This window comes from Macaca thibetana, chromosome 1, assembly GCF_024542745.1.
Source record: "Macaca thibetana thibetana isolate TM-01 chromosome 1, ASM2454274v1, whole genome shotgun sequence".
NCBI lineage: Eukaryota > Metazoa > Chordata > Mammalia > Primates > Cercopithecidae > Macaca > Macaca thibetana.
Window position 1 is genome coordinate 220,062,618 of NC_065578.1, and position 19,068 is coordinate 220,081,685.

The following is a 19,068-nucleotide window of genomic DNA, read 5'->3' on the forward strand; positions in this document are numbered from 1 at the left end:
ATCAAGTATTTGTTAACCAAAAATAAGCATCAAAATAATTAAGTAAACTTTAGAAAAGAGATTTTTGATCAAGGCTGTCACTTCTCACCAATAACAGATATTGGACTAAGCTCCTTCCAGATGTAAAATACGGTGGTCTGAGACATTTGAGACACCAAACAAGACAAGCTGAGCTTACAGGACACCGAAACAGGGACCGTGTGAGAAAACTATCTTTAGAGGAAAGCTTTTAAATGTACCCGAGGCTTCGTTTTAATTCGTGTATGGCAAGGCCAGTGGATCGGGAAGTGATTGGCATTGAAACGGTGGCTCATCACGTCCCCGGGAGGAGCACACACACCACGCAGGGCCACACGGGGAAGGCAGAAGGAGTGAGCAGGAAACAGAGACCAAGCCTTCGCTGTGTCTTCCCTGGGAAGAAACGGGGTAAACAGCTGAGCAGGCTCAGGACTGGAAAGTGTGAATAATTTGGGTGGGCTCTGGGCTCTATGGGTGGTCTCTAACTGCCCAGGAGCTGGACCTGGTGAATCATAACTGAGCACAGGAAGGTGTCCCTGACTGTGGGAACCTCATAAAAGGAGGTGGGCGGGGCTGTAGACTCGGGAATTGGTTGATTTGCTTCTCAAAGGCATGCTCACAACCAAGGTATTCACCATCTCTAGGAATTAGCTAACCCTGGGAAGTGCAGTCCCTCCCCAGGTCCACGAGTCCTCAAGATGGCAACGCATCATACAATACAGAAAATAGGTGCAGTGTATATTTTAGCTCCACTCAAAGTCATGTCTCAAAAGTTTGAGTTTAACCACGTTAATTTCTGTGCTCCGCTCCAGAGACAGGCTTTTGGAGTGGGCCCTGCTACGCACCGCGAACACGTCTGACTCACATCTAAGGGATCTGTGTGTCTGCTGTGAGCAGCCTCAGAGTGGTGGAGTTTAAGGCCATAGATGAGAGAGGCCCCTTGGCATAGCAAGAAGAACCAGGACAAGCACCGAGAGAGCCACTTCCTGGCACAGCTCTCTCTGCTCTCTCGGCAAGTTCCAGTTTCTAAGATCCTTTGACCTTTGACCATACAGTGGTGAGATGTGGGCAGTAGACTAGTCAGTGAGTGTCAGCTTGTACCACACTTCAGAACAGTGGGAGCTCGAGCTTTGAAAAGCACAGGCACCCATGGAGAAATCCATATATCGTACAGCCTTGTCACCTCTCTGATGTGCTGTCCCTCTGGGACACTTGCTGCCCCTCGCACTCTGTCCCGGTGACCCTGTGGTATCCCCCAGCTCCATTATTCTCTCATATTCTCGACTCCTTAATACCATACTGGGAAGTTCATTTTATTTCCCTTCAATCCCTCCATTTAAGCCATTTGCCATCAGACATACGCAGAAATAAAAGCTAAAATTGAAGGCATTCCCTAGGATTCAGGAGTCTGGGACCAGGGTTTCCGCAGAGCTTCCTGGCTCAGGGAACTTGCCAGGTAACGGGTCTTCACCACGTCTAGCACAACCTCATCCTTGGAGCAGCGTCGTTAATCCTAATTTGTCCCTCATCCTCAGCTCCTAAAACTGCCTTTGGGTGACTTATTTCCTATCATCGCTTACCTCATAATTCCTTGAGATTTGACTTTACCTGAATAAATATAATTTCAGAAGGGAGCCCTTTAGGGGTGCAGATCCCTCCCAAAGGAAACTACTGACCTGGCTTACGTATTCCTAACACGTACTCCATAGATTTATATTTTAAAAGAGGCCCAATCTTTATCAAGAAGTTTATTTAAAAATCTTCTTAATTAACATAATGGGACTCAGCTATCATGAAACTATTGAAATCAAGATAAGAGAACAACAGTAAGGGAATGAGAACATAGTGTCAAAATTCCAGAAGAGCAAAGGTGCCAAGTCTGGAATTCCTTAGGGCCAAGGTAACAAAAGACTGTGATGCCTGCACAGCTCCACTAGTTAATAAAATGCAACACGTCAGCAACAGACACGGGCTCTGACCTATTTCTTTTGTTGTTGTTGTTGTTTTAGGTTTTTTTGTTTTTGTTTTTTGGATTTTTTTGAGACGAAGTCTCACTCTGTTGCCCAGGCTGTAGCGCAGGGGGGCGATCTCGGCTCACTGCAAGCTCCGCCTCCCGGGTTCACACCATTCTCCTGCCTCAGCCTCCTGAGTAGCTGGGACTACAGGCATGTGCCACCACGCCCGGCTAATTTTGTATTTTTAGTAGAGATGGGGTTTCTCCATGTTGGTCAGGCTAGTCTCAAACTGCCGACCTCAGGTGATCCACCCAAAGTGCGGGGATTATAGGCGCGAGCCACTGTACCCAGCGACTCTAACCTATTTCTCAAAGAAATATATCACGTGGATGCTCAAGTAAGGACTTTGAACCACGTAATTCACGTATTGGTAGGTCTAGTCCTCAAGTTAGGCATAAGAATAAATGGTTTTGTTTTCAATGTTTTCCTGTGCACATATTTGTTTGTTGAAGTGTTAAGAATATTGTTAACTATGCATTTTTCAAAAACATGGGACGTTGTAATCTGCTGTTGTTCTTTTCCTACCTTTTTGAAACAGAAATTAGATCACTAGTTTTTACACTTTTCTCTTTTCTAGCACATGTATTTTGAGTTATGAGTTTCCCTCTGAGTACTACTTTGGCTGCATACCATGCTTTTTGTAATAATTTTTCATTGTGAAATAATGTTGACCCTACAAAAAATTTATAAGGACACTGCAAAGCTCATCAGCTGCCTCTTCACCGACCTTCCTAGTTGTTGCCCTTTTGCCATCTTTGCCCCATTTCCGTCTCTGAGTGAATGTATCTGAGCCCCTGGTGAGCCGGTTCGCTTTCCTCTCCACAGTGAGGCTCGGCAGGAGGCAGGCAGAGGGCCTTGGAACCACCCCTCCACCACTGGCTTTGTCCTCACTAGACTTTTCAATGACAGCCAGATGCACCTGTTCCTCTTCAGCATGGTGGTGCTGGTCTACATCCTCGCCATGGCTGGCAATGCCACCATGGTCCTCCTGATCTGGGCCGACGCCCAGCTCCACAAGCCCATGTACTTCCTCCTCAGCCAGCTGTCCTTCCTGGACATCTTCTTTTCTTCAGTCACTGTCCCCAAGATGATAGTGGCCTTCCTCTTTGATTGGACGAGCATCTCTTCTGGGGGCTGTGGGGCACAAATGTTTTTCTTCATGTTCCTGGGAGCTGCAGAGTGTCTCCTGCTGGCCCTCATGGCCTATGACCGCTATGTAGCCATCTGCAACCCTCTGCGTTACCCAGTGCTTATGAGCCGTCGCGTCTGCCTGCTCATGGTTGTGAGCTCCTGGCTGGGAGGGTCCCTCAATGCCTCCATCCAGACCTCGCTAACCCTGCAGTTCCCCTACTGTGGCTCACGAAAGGTCACCCACTTCTTCTGCGAAGTGCCTTCGCTGCTGATGCTGGCCTGTGCAGACACAGAGGCCTATAAGCAGGTGCTCTTTGTGACAGGTGTGGTGGTCCTCTTGGTGCCCATTGCCTTCATCACCACCTCCTACGCCTTCATTTTGGTGGCTGTGCTCCAGATGCGCTCTGTGGAGGGGCGTCAGAAGGCCCTGGCCACCTGTTCCTCCCACTTGACAGTAGTCAACCTCTTCTATGGGCCCCTTGTCTACACCTACATGTTACCTGCATCCTACCACTCTCCTGGCCAGGATGATGTTGTATCTGTCTTCTATACTGTTCTCACACCCTTTCTCAACCCTGTCATCTACAGCCTCAGAAACAAGGAAGTGACTGGGGCAATGAAGAAGGTCATAGGAGAGTGTGGTGTCTTTAGGAATGCTTGAGACCCAGGAGAGAGGGCTGGGAGACACACGTATGAGATCTGAGTTCACTCCTAGGCATTGAGTCTGAAGATAGACAGACATCTATTGCATATGACCTTCCATATCTGGGATGTGTTTATGGCTCCAGGATCCTGTTCTAGGATTCCCTTCTGGGATGAGAGGAAGAGTCCCAAATCCACATGCAAGGAAGTGAAATGATTCCCCTCAAGCCACCACACTTCTACTTTTTCAGAGAGGTTTCCAGAACATCTGATTCCACTCATCATTCCCCCTGTCCATCTCAACAAACTCTAGTCAGGCTTTTTCTTCAGCCATCCCCTGGGCAGTGCAGCGATAAACCACCCTCTCCGTGTCACTGAATGTCTTAGGGCTTCCCTTCTCACCCAGTAAAAGCCAAAGGTCCCACCAAGCCCTTGATACCTGACTATTTCTCCAATCTTCTGTGTTGACATACCTCTTTTTCTTCACTCTGCTCCAGCCACACTGGCCCCCTTGCTCAAAATTCCCAAGCACAATCCCACCTCAGCATCCTTCAATGCTGAGTTCCCGATGCCTGGGGGCTTTCCTCACATTTGTACATGGAGTTCTCCTTGCCTTCGTTTAGGAATTATTCACATGTGACCATATCAAAGACACCTGCACTGATTACCCTTTCCAAAATAGCATTCCCACCCCCCCCACCATCTTGCTCTAATCCCATTTGTGTATTAGAATGTGTAGTTCAGGAGAGCACAGAATTTCCTCTTTAATGTATTCTCAGCTCCAAGAAGAGTTCCTGGCATATCGAGTCAATCAAAAAATAACTTTTGGATGAACAATTAAATCCAAAGAACATTTTCTTGTCTAATCACAACAGTGTTGTTCCCTTTTCTAGTTCCTCCTTCTTGAAAATCTTCCTTCCCTGGGCAATAATACCATGTTCCTTGTTTTCCTCCTGCTTCTGGTGCACTTTTTCCTACTAAGTGATGAAGGCCCTCAAAACCCAGTGCGGCTAGATACTTCTCTTCTCAGTCTACACTCCCTAGTTACTCCCGTTCTTGGCTTTGGTTACCATTTGATACCAAAGCCTGAGATACATAACTATAGGCCACTCAGATGTCTCTTCCAAGCTCCTCACCACATACCCAAGGCCACCTCAGTACTCCCACTGGATGTTTCAAAGGCACCTCAAATTCACCATGTCAGGAAACAAAGTCATAATCTCACCCTGAAGCCTGAGCTTCTTCCAGGGCTGGTAACTGAGTGTTGTCACACGAGAACAATGAGTCTTTGTCACCACCCATATCCAGTCCCTCACCAGTTCCTACCTCACCTCTCCACAAGATGGCCTCTGGGTCACCACTGCCACCACTACTGTGGTCCAAAAATACCTAAATTATTCTCACCTGGACGATGCAGGAATTTTCAAACAGACCTCCCTGTCCCCTTTCTTGCCCTACCCCCACATATACATTCACAACTTATGTTCCAAGATGTAGCCAAAGGGATCTCTAAACACAAATCTAACTACATATAGCAACCCCACTCCCGAAAGTCCCCTGCAATCCCCTTAGCAGTTCTCATTACACACATTAATTGCTGTTAACACATATAGCCATCTAACGTGATGTATTTTAATAACTTACATTGCTTACTATGTGTCTTCTCCTACCACAAATTAAGCTCCATGAGGGCAGATGTTTTTGTCCTTGCACTTGGCACATAGTAGACATTTATTAAATATTGAATAACTATTTGTTATTGAATAGTTCTTTGGATAAAACAAACTTTTTCGTTGCCTTCAAAGTTCTGCAAAGTCCAACATTCTTTGTCTCATTTCACTCTCCTCCTTAATACTCTACTCCTGCACCTTCCTGCTTCCCATTCTGGAGCTATTCTGCTAGTTGAGATGCTGCTTGCTCCTCCCAGCCACCACGCTCGTGTTCCCTTCTTTGCGTCCATATGTACTCAAAGGTTAGCTTCTACTTATAAGTGAGAACATGCAGTATTTAGTTTTCTGCTCCTGTGTTAGTTTGCTTAGGATAATGGCCTCCAGCTCCATCCATGTTGCTGCAAAGGATATGATCTTATTCTTTTTTATGGCTGCATAGTATTCCATGGTGTATCGTATTTTGTTTAGTCTACCGTTGATGGGCATTTAGGTTGATTCCATGTCTTTGCTATTGTGAATAGTGCTGCAATGAGCATATGCGTGCTTGTGTCTGTATGGTAGAATAATTTATATTCCTCACCTTCTTTATACTCCAATTTCATCTGAGCAGATACTACCTGGAGTAAAGAATATATTTCCGTTACTGACAATATATTGTATTCTTGAAAAATGCTAAGAAAGTAGACATTGTGTTTTTATTATAACAGTGATAACTATGTGAGGTAATGCATTTGTTAAACAGCTTGATTTAATCATGCCACAATGTATGTATATTTTAATATACTTCAAAACATCATGCTGTACATGATGAATACATATAATTTTATATATCAATTAAAAATACATTTAAAAATAAAGTAAAATTTAAATGTTAAAATGAAAAACAAGAACAGGTGTCCCAGTTACTCTCGCAGCTAGGTAAGCTCTGGCAAGTGGACTACAGGTATAAAGGTTTGTGCTTTCCAGCAGTTCCTCAGAAGCCAGGGTAATATCACATGCCTCTCGACATCACCCGCCTTTCTTGCTGGCTGGTGTGTAGTCATGGCGGCTGGAGCTTCAGCAGACATCTTGCAGCATGAGGCAGAAGCCAGGAAATGAGAACGTGAAGCAAATATAAAAGGAAGCTTCTGAAACCATGGAGTAAATCACAGCCACTTGCCTTGCTGGGCATTTGCAGTGAACCTAATTTTACCTACATCCTTTCACACCAAGAAGTGATGGATAGAGAGCAGACCCCCTTTCAAGGCACGGGAAGAGTAACTATATCATTCATGCAGTAGAATGCCAGGAAAACCTTGCTGAAAAGTAGATGAACCGCACTAGAAAACACACATCAGAAAGCAATGTGGGGACTGTAAGAAAATCAGTAGCTGTGAGAATTTAATGTCCACATGGAAAAAGTGGCCGGCCCTGATTAGACTTGACCTTCACTTAAGGAATATGTCATAGTATTTCCACTATGTACAAATGATAATGTAGGCCATTTGCTTTTTGTCTTTTAATAGAACATGAAAATGGAAAGATGTAAAAACCAAGTAATTAGGTGATACTTGCCAGGTGACATGACGAAGCCTAGCTCTCTTGTACACGGAACATTGCAAGGTAAAGTGTGGAAGCACAAAGCTGAATTTCAGGAAAAACTTACGGACAGACCTCAAGCTTCAGGGAATATACTTTTGCCTGAGGAGAAAATGAGGGAGGAATAGTGACAAACTGGGAAAAAATGACAAATTCTTGAACAATTACAGAAGACTTCCCAAGATTAAATCACCTTATCCCTAACATATTACAAACTTGCTCTTTATTTAATTTTATCCTCATCAGAAGTTTTCTGTATACATTTTTTAAATTAATATATAATAGATATATATATTTGGTGGGCACATGTGACAATTTAATACGTTTGTATAATTTATAGAGATTAAATTGATCTGAGACCTGAAACCATGAAAATTCTAGATGATAACATAGGAAAAACCCTTCTAGCCATTGGCTTAAGCAAAGACTACATGACCAAGAACCCAAAAGCAACAGGAATAGACTCAAATTCCTCACATGATCGTACCCAAGCACCAGTTTTACCACAGGATCTTATTCTTGTTTATTTTATTATAACAACACAATCATCTACCTTCCCTTTATTTGAAGGCAAAGTGGATGTACCCAAAGAAATGTCCAATGGCAAATGATGCCTTTTCTGCAAAGTCTTAGGAATAGACAGCTGCCTAGAAAAACTCAACCACTGTCCACCCAAACATAATATGTGCTATGTACTCTTCATTGGCAGTATAACATTGGGTATTTTTTATACTTTATTTAAAAGGTACAATTGAATAGAACAATCTAAAGTTACAACTGGATGAGCTTTCCAAGGAGAACAACAGAAGATGAACATTCTGGGGTGGAGATGGCAGTGACCAGATAAGAGCAAAAATATCCTTACACTTTCTAAAGAAAGAGGTGTCTAGATGTTTACTGTCCTCCAGTCAATGGGTCAAGTCAACCCTGGAAGCTTATTTTTGTTTCTTTTTTTGCGAATAGTGAATACCAGATTCCTCTCAGTTTAGTTTAGAGAACTGATCCTTTATCTTATTCAATCAGTGAGTCACAACGAGAATAGGTTCAGGACTTTCTCCTCTCCATTCTGTGTGGATGTGAATCAAACATCAGTTGGGAGCCAAATTGATATGGGCTAAGTTCTAGATCACTTAAGATGCACAGAAGGCTCTTGGCCAGTGTTGGAACAGGAACTGTGGATCTCTCTTCTCTCAGAAGGGTTGGGAACTTTTCAAAGTAGAAAATCTACATTGCTCTCCAATTTTTAGACCATTTGCCTTTTATGTGAGAATTTTTTAATATTCATAGATTTTTCCATATCTACATTACAGAGCTGTCTTTATCACATTATCTCAAAACTCCTCTGTCACATATTTAAAAGGTTTTTTTAAATCGTGGTGAAATATATATAAGATTTACCCTTTTAACCATTGCAAGCACAATTTAGTGGCATTAAGTATATTCAAAAATGTTGTAACTATCACCACTATCCATTTCCAGAACTACTTCATCGTTCAAATAGAATCTCCACCCCTTAAACAATAATTCCTGATTCCCTCACTCCCTAGCCCCTGGCAACCACCGTTCGACTTTTTATCTCTGTGAATTTGTCAGTACTCTAGATTGTTGATATAAATGGAATTCTATAATATTTGTCCTTTTGTGTCTGGTTTAGTTCACTTAGCATAAAGTTTTCAAGGTTCATTCATGTTGTGGCATATACTAGCATTTCACTCTTAAGGCAAAATAATATGTCATTGTATGTATATACCACATTTCATTTATCCTTTCATCCATGGATGGACATTTGGGTTGTTTCAACCTTTTAGCTATTGTGAGTAATGCTACTGTGAACATTAGCATACACATATGTGTTTGAATCCCTGCTTTCATTTCCTTGGGATATATAGCCAAAAGTGGAATTGCTACATGATATGGTAATTCTATGTTAACTGTTTGAGGAGCTGGCTAACTGTTTTCTACAGTAGGTGTACCATTTCACTTTTCCACTAGCAATGCACAAAGGTTCCAATTTCTCCACATCCTTGACAACATTTGTTATTTTCTATTTTTTTGAAGAGTCATCCAATGAGTAGTATCTCATTGTGGTTTTGATTTGCATTTCCCTGATGATTAATGATGAGCATCTCTTCGTGTATTTATTCTTACACATCTTCTTTGCAGAAATATCTATTCAGGTCCTTCACCCATTTTTAATTAGGTTGTTTTATTGTTGTGGTTGCTGAGTTGAACTTATTTACATATTATAGATATTAATCCTGATATATTACAGGCAAATACTTTCTCCTATTCCATGGGTTTTCTTTTTACTCTGACAATAATGTTTTCTGATGCACAAATGTTTTCAATTTTGATGAAGTCCAATTTATCTATTTTTTCTTTTGTTGTCTGTATATTTGGTGTCATGTGCAAGAACTCATTGCCAAAGCTAATGTTATGAACATTTCTCCCTATGTGTTTGTTTGTTTGTTTGTTTTGTTGTTTTTTTTTGTTTGTTTTATTTTGAGATGGACTCTCACCCTGTCGCCCAGGCTGGAGTGCAGTGGCACGATCTCGGCTCACTGCAACCTCCACCTCCCAGGTTCAAGCAGTTCTCCTGCCTCAGCCTCCCGAGTAGCTGGGACTACAGGCGCCCGCCACCTCGCCCGGCTAGTTTTTGTATTTTTAGTAGAAACGGGGTTTCGCCGTGTTAGCCAGGATGGTCTCGATCTCTTGACCTCATGATCCACCCACCTCAGCCTCTCAAAGTGCTGGGATTACAGGTGTGAGCCACCGCGCCCAGCCTCTCTATGTTTTCTTCTAAAAGATTTATCATTTTAGCTCTTATGTTTAGGTCATTGATCCATGTTGAGTCAATTTTTGTACATGAGGTAAAGTAAAGGTTCAACTTCATTCCTTTGAGATGGATATCCAGTTTTCTCCATGCCATTTGTCTTAAAGACTATTCCTTTCCCATTGAATACTCTTTATATTCTTGTCAAAAATCAATTGACCATGTACACAATTGTACCAGGCTCTCTATTCTATTCCATTGGTCTATATATCTGTCATTATGGCAGTGCCACACACTGATTATTGCAGTTTTTTAGTAAGTTTTGACATCAGGAAATGAGAGATCTCCAACTTAGTCCTTTTTCAAGATTGTTTTGACTCCTCGGGGTCATTTGAAATTCCATATGGATTTTAGATTAGGTTTTTATATTTCTGCAAAAAAAAAATGTTACCATAGGGATTTTGATAGCAATTGCATTATTTTAATCTGAAATGTAGGTTTCTATCTGCAGGAAATAATGCTTCAGAAATCATCCCTAGGTATCCCTTTGTCTCATTCTCCCTTCTTGGAATCAGCCTTATTCATGATTGTTGTCAGGGAAAGTTCATAATAATAGGGTATCACACATGTTAAAGACAGCTTTGTACTTCCATTTACAGTTATGGAAACAGGCTTAAAACAGTCATTGCCTTCTAGTGCCACCCATTAAGTAGGCAGCAATACTTGGGTGAAAATGTATTTCTCTTGAGGCTCAGTCCTGAGGTGTTTCATCACACTAGGATGTTTCTTACCTGTAGGGAATGTGAGAATGCTGTACATTCTAACAGGGATTCTTCACTTCCAGAACATTCAGATATGGTGTTTTCCTCTATTAGGAGGAAGCTTCTGTTATTGAGAAAGCTTTTCTTCTCCTGCTCTGGCTCTGTGATGTGCCTGCTCCTGCTTCACGTTCTGCAATCAGTAAAGCTCCCTGGGGCCTTGCCAGATGCCAGCACCATGCTTGTGCATCCAGCAGCACCAAACTGTTTTCAGGGACAGAGAAAGATGGACACAAACCCAGCATTTTCCCTCATGGTTTAGAGCCTTGTGTCTGGTGGAAGCATTAAAAAAAAAGTGTATATTTACTTATATAATTAACAATAATAGTTTGGATAGGATAAATGCTATTACAAATTTAAAAAGAAATAAAGGTTTCTGTTTCCGATCCATGGGTTACATTTAAGAGGAGAATTGTAAAGAGGGCTAGGGCGGTGTCTCAGTCTGTTCAGTGTTGCTATAAAGGAATAGTTGAGGCTGGGTAATTTATTGAGAACAGAGGTTTATTTAGCTCACAGTTCTGTAGGCTGCACAAAAAGCATGGTGCCAGCATCTGCTTCTGGTGAGGGCTTCACGATGCTTCCACTCATGGAGGAAGGCAAAGGAGAGCCAGCTGTGCAGAGATCACATGGCAAGGAAGGAAGCAAGAGAAAGAGAACGGAGAGGTGCTGGGCTCCTTTTAACAATCAGCTCTCATGGGAACTAATAGAGTGAAAACTCATTACCATGAGGATGGTACCAAGCCATTCATGAGGGATCCACTCGTGTGACCCACACACCTCCCATGAGGCCACCCCTCCAACACCGAGAATCATATTTCAACAGGAGGTTTGGAGGAGTCAAGCAAACCCTACCCAAACCATAGCAGGCGGTGTTTGAATTTGGTTTGTATTTCCAGTGAGGTAAGAAGAGGGACCGTGGGCCATGGCAGATGGTGGTTATATTTCAAGGAGACCAGGGAGAGCAGTAGCATGGGGAGTACTGAGATGACACCTCGTGTGTGTAGAGTGTGGCTCTGCCATGATGTCCTGGCCACCTTGCCTGTATCCACATAGGCCACATAACATCCTGGAGCTGAGTTTCGACTGAATTCCTTTTCATCGTCCTGGGACATGAAAGCATGAAAGACCTACAGGGAGCTGCTTGGAGGCCTCACCTCACCTCACCTCACCTCACCTCGCCTCACCTCACCTCGCCTCACCTCGTCTCTCCTTGGAGGCCTCACCTCACCTCACCTCACCTCACCTCACCTCACCTCGTCTCTCCTTGGAGGCCTCACCTCATCTCACCTCACCTCACCTCGTCTCTCCTCGTCTCTCCTTGGAGGCCTCACCTCACCTCACCTCACCTCACCTCACCTCACCTCGCCTCACCTCACCTCACCTCGCCTCACCTCGTCTCTCCTTGGAGGCCTCACCTCACCTCACCTCACCTCACCTCGTCTCTTCTGGAAGGTGATAATTTCTTATCACCTTCTGAGTGCTGATGAGACCTAAGGCTTTCTATCTTACCCTCTTTACAGTATGGCTGCAGGCTGTAAAACTGCTTGTCTGCAGGATGGAGCTGACTCCTCAGCAGAGAGGAGTGTCTGTTATTCATGTTGCGGTTCTCTGGCTTTTCTTGTTGCCTCTTCACCCTTGGAAGGACCACAGGGAGCCAACACCTTTGGCTCACCTTCTTGCTGTCTCTGTAGGTCATACACTGAATTTTAAAAGGCCTGTTTCTTGACTGGCTAAATCTTTCGGGCCTGGTCCTTTTCTGCCGCTGATAGCTAGAAAACACAGACCCATAAGCATGTGAGCATGTGCGATGAGGGTCGCAGACTTACTCGGCATATTCCAGGATGCTAAACCTGGGAGTTCTCCTTACTTATTAAAAGAGGTAGCTTTTAACTTAAAACTCAGGATCCCTCAAGTAGGCCCAGAAAGAATAGAAATAGATTTCAGCAGGATTTTAGATCCACCTAGAGGGTTTAGGGATTCTCAAATCTTTTACACACATGACCTCTCTCTACCAAGGAAATGTGGTCTACTCTTCCCCTGTGAAGCTCCAGTTATACTCTCATAAAGACCTCGCTGCAGGGCAGGGGACTTGTTATACAGGAAAACTCTCAGAAATGTTTTCATTTCTTTCCCTCTCTGTAGGCAGGGATGTTTTGAATCTTGCTTATAAGAGATGTGCTGTTAAAGAATGTTTTAACAAAGCTTCCTGTGACACGCAGGGTTGCTCTCTTAGAGTCACGATGAAAGGATTTAGCGCAGTCTCAAATTCAGAGGCCAACACAGAGTCACCCACCTAGACTCTCTTTCTCTTACTCTGTGTGTGTGTATGTGGGTATCTTTCGATCTTTGGTTCATAAGTTCTTGAAATTGTCCAATTCTATTGTTCATTCATCTTACATGTCTAGTTGGCCAGTGGTGAGCACCTAGCATATGTTCCATATCAAGGAGCAATGTGTTTCATAATTTTTTGACCAAATCTCAGTAAGTATATTTTACCTTGCAATCCAGCACATCGATGTAGATGAGTGTATCTTTCATTTATATACATATACATATATACGTGTCTGTATAGTATACATATATAGTGTATGTTTGTGCTTATATATTTGTTTTCATATATTTGTGTTTGTATATTTTATATATGGCAAAAATGAAAATTTTACATAACAATCTTTACCCTTTAAATGTATACTCTTCTGTTATCTTCTTCTCTTTTACTGAAAAAAAATGTTGACCTCAATGCATTCAATAGATTTCTCAGCCATCTACTGGGTCTTGACCTTGCATTTGAGAAATACTGCCATGTAGGTTAAATTTGGGAGAATATCAAAGAAACTTAAGAGGTTCACAGTCTAGTTGAGGAGAAAAGGCAAGATTCAGTGAACGTGACTTGCACTTCTGTGACTTTTCCGCATGTTGCACATGAGGCTAGTTATGAAAATAGATGCACTTACTGAAGATAAGTAGACAAAATGGACAAAAGAGAATAATATCTCCCCCCTATACCCAGCCTGCTGTGGAGAGGAGAGATCAAAAGAGGTTAGCTTTGGGGAAGGCTCTGAGCACCTGGATAGGAGAGTGGGTCATCTTCCAACTTGTTCCCCAGGGATACTCCTAGACCATAACGTCTTTCCTCCACTTGTGTAAAATTGTGATTTTTTTTTTTTTTGAGACTGTAGTGATTGACTCTTCCACCCTCTGCAAACCCTTGTCAATATCAGTTATTGACCTAATTTACTGATAGCCACAGCACCTGCTTATGCTTTTCCTTTCCACCCAAAGTCCTACAGTGATTCTAGAAATCTGATTTAGGGTCCTTTTAAATGTTCCATCAAACATCTCAATTTAATCCCAAATGATCTTTATAGTTCATTTCAGCTGTCCTCTTCTGTGGTCATGCTAAGAATTGTGTCATCACCAAGAATTATTTCCTTATGAAATCTTTACTTCAGACACCTCACCTATCTGTCCAAAGACATGGTGTTTTCAGAAATGTTCTCCCTCCCCACTGTTCTTGCTTCTTGTATTTACCTACTCAGTTTAGACCCCATAAGCCAATCCTTCCATTAGTTCTCTAGGTCATATCATAGACAACATTGACTGGTGGCCTGTAAGTTACACACATCCGGGAAAACTGCAACCCTGAATCAAACAACGTGCTAACCTTCCTACTGACTTCACCTGGATGCTGAGTTCCACTGGAGAAAAGCCACACAGATTTCTGGACTGGAGCATTAAATAGTCACAGCATGAAGCTTCAAATGGGAATCTAACATTGCTTCATGGGGCTTCTGGATTTTCTTAGCTTTCTCTCCCATTCTACAGGGGGGCTGTTTTGACTCATTGATACCCTACTTAAACCTTCAACTCCACCATCTCCCAGCTCCCTGTAAAACATGGTCCCGAGATTCCTACACCCCTGTATATACACCCTGCCAAATACCCTCCCCTTGAGTGCAGACGGCACCTTTGAATTGGATGTGGCAGTCAATACCTTGATTAGGTTTTGTTATTTGAGCAAGGTGATTATGTGACACTTTATAAGACTTTATCATAGCAGAAAAGAGAAAGATTCTCCTGCTGTCTCTGAAGAAGTAGCTGCCATTTTTGAGAGGGCCACACAGGTAGGACATCAGCGTGGTCTCCAGGAGCCGAAAGCAACCCCTAACCATCAGTCAGCAAGAAAACAGAGGCCTCAGACCCAGCAAGAAACTGATTTCTGACAACAACCTGAATTAGCCTGGAAAAGAACCTAGAGCCTCAGATGAGTTTAAGGCCCTGGCCAACACCTGTATTTTACCCTGGTGAGCCCCTGAGCAGAGGACCCAGTTAACTCATGCTAAAATCCCAACCCATGGAGATTATGAGATAATAAGCGTGTGTTGCTTTAAGCCAATAATTTTTTGGCAACTTTTACACATTAATAGAAAACTAGAACAGAAGACATACCTTCTGCTTTACAGAATGTAGTCTACAGAAACAGGAATCTCTCTTACTTTTTCTCACTAAACTTTCAACTTTAGTCTCTTGGTTTTCCTCCCTTAACCCCATACTCCTGCTATAATAAAAGGTATGTTTCTTTCCATACTTCTCATAGGTTTTCTCAGACAAATATTTAAACATAACACCATTTTCTGCACTTCAACACAAAACTACTTCAATCCCATTTTTTTCAAGATTCCTAAATTTCGGCAGTATAGAGTCAACATCTTCCCCATCGTGAAACGTGTATAAAGTTAAAGAATTTGTTTGGTATATACTGAGATAAGGTTTGGGGCTGTTCACAGATACAGACAACTAGTTTGGGTGCTCCACACACTCCATGGCAGTGGTTCTCAATGTGTGTTCCCTGGACCAGAAACATCAGGGTCACCTGGAAACTTGTTAAAAATGCAGGCTCTGTGGACCCAACCCAGAACTACTGAGTAAAACTCTGGGAGCAGGGCCCAATAATTCATGTTTAAGAAGCCCTTCATGGGATTCTGATGTACACTTAAGTTTGAGAATCAGCACTGAGGTGAGGAGAAAGGTCAGTATCTCCTCTCATCCATACTTCATTCTCAGCGAAATAAACGGATTGAGAAGCACTGGTTTACCTACATTAACAGCCTCTACTTCCTCGACTAGCTTGCAGTTTTTAACACACAACAATTAAGTATTGGCAGCACTGGACCAGTGAAATTACTACTACCAAGATCCACGGGATGCAAGTTGCTTCCAAGTTGGGCACATTTTTTAGGTCCTCAATGTTTTTTGAATAAAAGATTAACCTTGTTCAATTAAGTGCCTAAGAGAATCTCAGATGGGACAAAAAGCAAAAAAGAATAAGGGCAAGAGGGCTGGAGAGGTGAACTCACAGTGGACTACCCGTCTACCTATGAAGAAAACCAGGGAACAGTCTCCCTTCTCAGAAGGCCATAGATCACCTGATGAGTTGTCTGACTTGCCAATAGAGATGTTCACTCACCATTCTTGGTCCTGTTTTAAACGAATTAAATATCCTCAGATGGAATAGTGTGCATGCTACCTGTAATACAATGAGAATCATTCAATGTGATTGTTCTTGGTTTGAATAGAACTACGATATTTAAGGCATTTGTTATTATTAGAAAGGGTCCAGCAGAAGTGTGCTCAGAGGCTGTGGGGCACTTCAGGAGGAACATGGCAGTTGGAAAGCTAATTTGATGTCCGTCGGCCACAGATCACCAGGACACATTGGGAGCCAACAGAGATACGTTTATTTATTACTTACTGCAACAAGGAAGACAGCCGCCATAAGGAACCATGGGAAGTCTCGAAAAGGATGAACTAAGGACAGAGTATTAATAGTTTGAGGGCTGGAGTTAGTCATAGGATAGTGCTGCCTGAGATTGGTCAGAGCTTGTAAACCAGAGAATTGCTAAAACAGTAAATGGTCATATGTTTAGAACATCTGAATACAGTGACTCTTCAATCTGTTTATCTGGTATGCTATCTTGAAACGTATGGGTCTGAACTAAGTGATGTTAAAAGACTGGGCCTGGATAGTCTCCGATGGACGTAATGTTTTGGTACAGTGTATCCGCTTTGCAAGTCATAGCACAGTCCATTTTGACAATCTGTGGGTTTCGTTTCAATTCATATTTTCCCCCTAATATCCTGATGCTTGAGTTCAAGCGTCACCTATGTCTTGAAGAACCGTACCCAGAGTGCAGTGTATTACCTGGGTTTTCTCAGTTAAAGCCAGGATTATGAGACTATGAAATGGTGAGGAATAGGGAACATAGACACTAAAATCTTATTTAGGGTTAATCTCAGATTTACTGGGGAGTTGGAAAGAAGTAAGGACAATCACAGGTCAAGAGAAGACACATCCAGTGGGATAAATGGAGCCAACCATCATACTCTTCAACCAGAGTCAATGTGATGCTCAGACTTCAAGCTGGGATGAAGGCATGATCCCTGGTCTCCTCCTATGGGGATGAATCCAGCAGGGATGTGGAAGCTGGGGTGACACTGTGGCCCCACTGCCCCAACTGTGGCCTTCTAGTCTCCATAAATTATTTAATCCCAGTCTCTCCAGGTGATGTTTGTATTTCCACTTTTTATTGATTACCTACGGAATTTCTACCCACAAACTGCCAACGTAGAGCAGAGCTGCCCGATATGGCAACTATTAGCCACATGTGGCTAGTGCGACTGAGGAGCTGGACTTTTAATTTAACTTTATTTTAATTAATTTAATTTTTAAAATCGATGCTTGAGTCAGTTATTGGAAGACTTTTTAATATGTTTGGAACAAGTTGGGCATGTTATTCCCCTTTTTCAACTATATATTTTGTGAAATCAAAATACAGATCTGGGATTTCCAATGAAAACTTAATATCCAAATCAAGATGTACCAAAAGTATAAAATATATTCTCTTTTTTGTTGTTTTTGAGGCAGAATAAAATACATTCTCAATGTTGAGGACTTGGCACAAAAAAAGAGCAAGAAAACGTAAACTATTTCATTAATATTTTGTATTTGATTACATATTGAAATGGTAATACTTTGGGTGTATAGGGTGAAATAAAATATATTACCAAAGTTAATTTCACCTGTTTCTTTTTACTTTTCATAATGAGACTGCCAAAGAAATAAAAAATACAAATTTGGCTCACATCGAATTTCTATTGAACAGCACTGGTCTAGATTATCGATAGTCCAGTAAGATATTTACCTTAAATGTTTTATATTTTCTTCCTTGTAAAGTGGTACACTATTTTTTTTGCTTATCAGTTTATTTATCCTCATTTTTATTTTCTTTTTAAACAAAGTTTAAAGCTCTCCTTTCTTTCTAGAGGGAGGAAACAAAGGGATCTCAGTGTTCAAATCATTACTGATGTTACGAGATATTAGTGTGTGTTAGTCTTTAGGTCTCTACACAAATACTCTTCTCCTTCAAGGCACACGGTAGGATCACTCTGCCCCATCCCTTTGAAGTTAGGCATAGTCAGCACAGCTGTTTCAACCACTCAGTGGAATGTGACCTGAGGAACACTGAAGCACCAGTACATGATTTGCCACATCCTCTTCCCTGATATGGTGGCAAGGAAAGCTCTTGTTGAGATTACAGCTTCTAGCAGCCTTGGTTTCTGATTGGACCAGAGCTTCTGCCACCTTCTGGCGACAGAGAGAATGAGGTTTGTTACTACAACAAACCCAGACTCGTCCTGCCTGATGCATACTCTATCATTGGTAATCGAAGCCAGGAGCCACCTAGATCACCCAGACATTTACAAACATGTGTGTTGCTATATAGTAATTGTTGGTTTACTAATAAATCTCTCTCTCGCACTGGACTGTTCGAGGGCAGAAACTGTGTGCTTTTCATTTCTGCACACTGCCAGAGGATTTGACACATAGTAAGACGTTAACAAATACTTGGAGACTGAATATAATAAGTGAATGAGTGTGTGCATCTCATAGCAGGTGGCTGTGCCTTTTGGGCAGAGAAGTCTCTCAGAAGGGAATAGAGGAAGAGGAGTAAAAAGATTGCTGAGCTAACTTGGAGCTCAAATGAGGGTAACAAGCATAAATTTGTTGTAGCATGTAGCTACACAGGTGAGATATTTTTTTCCCTGCTTGCTTGCATGATTTTTGTCTGTTTTATTTTGTCAATTCTGTTTGAATGTCTGTATGGCTCCAGAGTCAAATGTTTTCAAGTCAGTTGACAGGAGAAGAACACTAAAGCAGCAAGGGTACACAGGATAGTAACTGGAGTCTAGACCAGATCAGCAATCATTGGAGAAAATAAAAGGACTACTCAGTGAAAGTCCAGGCGCGGTGGCTCACGCCTGTAATCCCAGCACTTTGGGAGGATCACGAGGTCACAAGATAGAGACCATCCTGGCTAACACGGTGAAACCTCATTTCTACCAAAAAAAAAAAACCACAAAAA

The 19,068-nt window shown here is 42.2% G+C and overlaps 1 protein-coding gene across 1 annotated transcript; it reads left to right on the top strand.

Annotated features, from left to right (window-relative positions):
- Nucleotides 1–263: 263 nt before the first annotated feature.
- On the top strand, nt 264–3,825 carry LOC126959689 (olfactory receptor 2Z1-like). The gene is made up of 2 exons (XM_050799211.1): nt 264–457; nt 2,859–3,825. The coding sequence occupies exons 1-2, from the start codon at nt 264–266 to the stop codon at nt 3,823–3,825; spliced, it is 1,161 nt and encodes a 386-aa protein (XP_050655168.1).
- Nucleotides 3,826–19,068: the final 15,243 nt, after the last annotated feature.

Excerpts from the sequence above, each read along its gene's own strand:
- LOC126959689 (XM_050799211.1), top strand. The coding sequence starts at position 264 with ATGGCAAGGCCAGTGGATCGGGAAGTGATTGGCATTGAAACGGTGGCT. Across the intron at positions 458-2,858 it reads AGCAGGCTCAGGACTGGAAA|TGAGGCTCGGCAGGAGGCAG; the intron begins GTGTGAATAATT and ends TCCTCTCCACAG.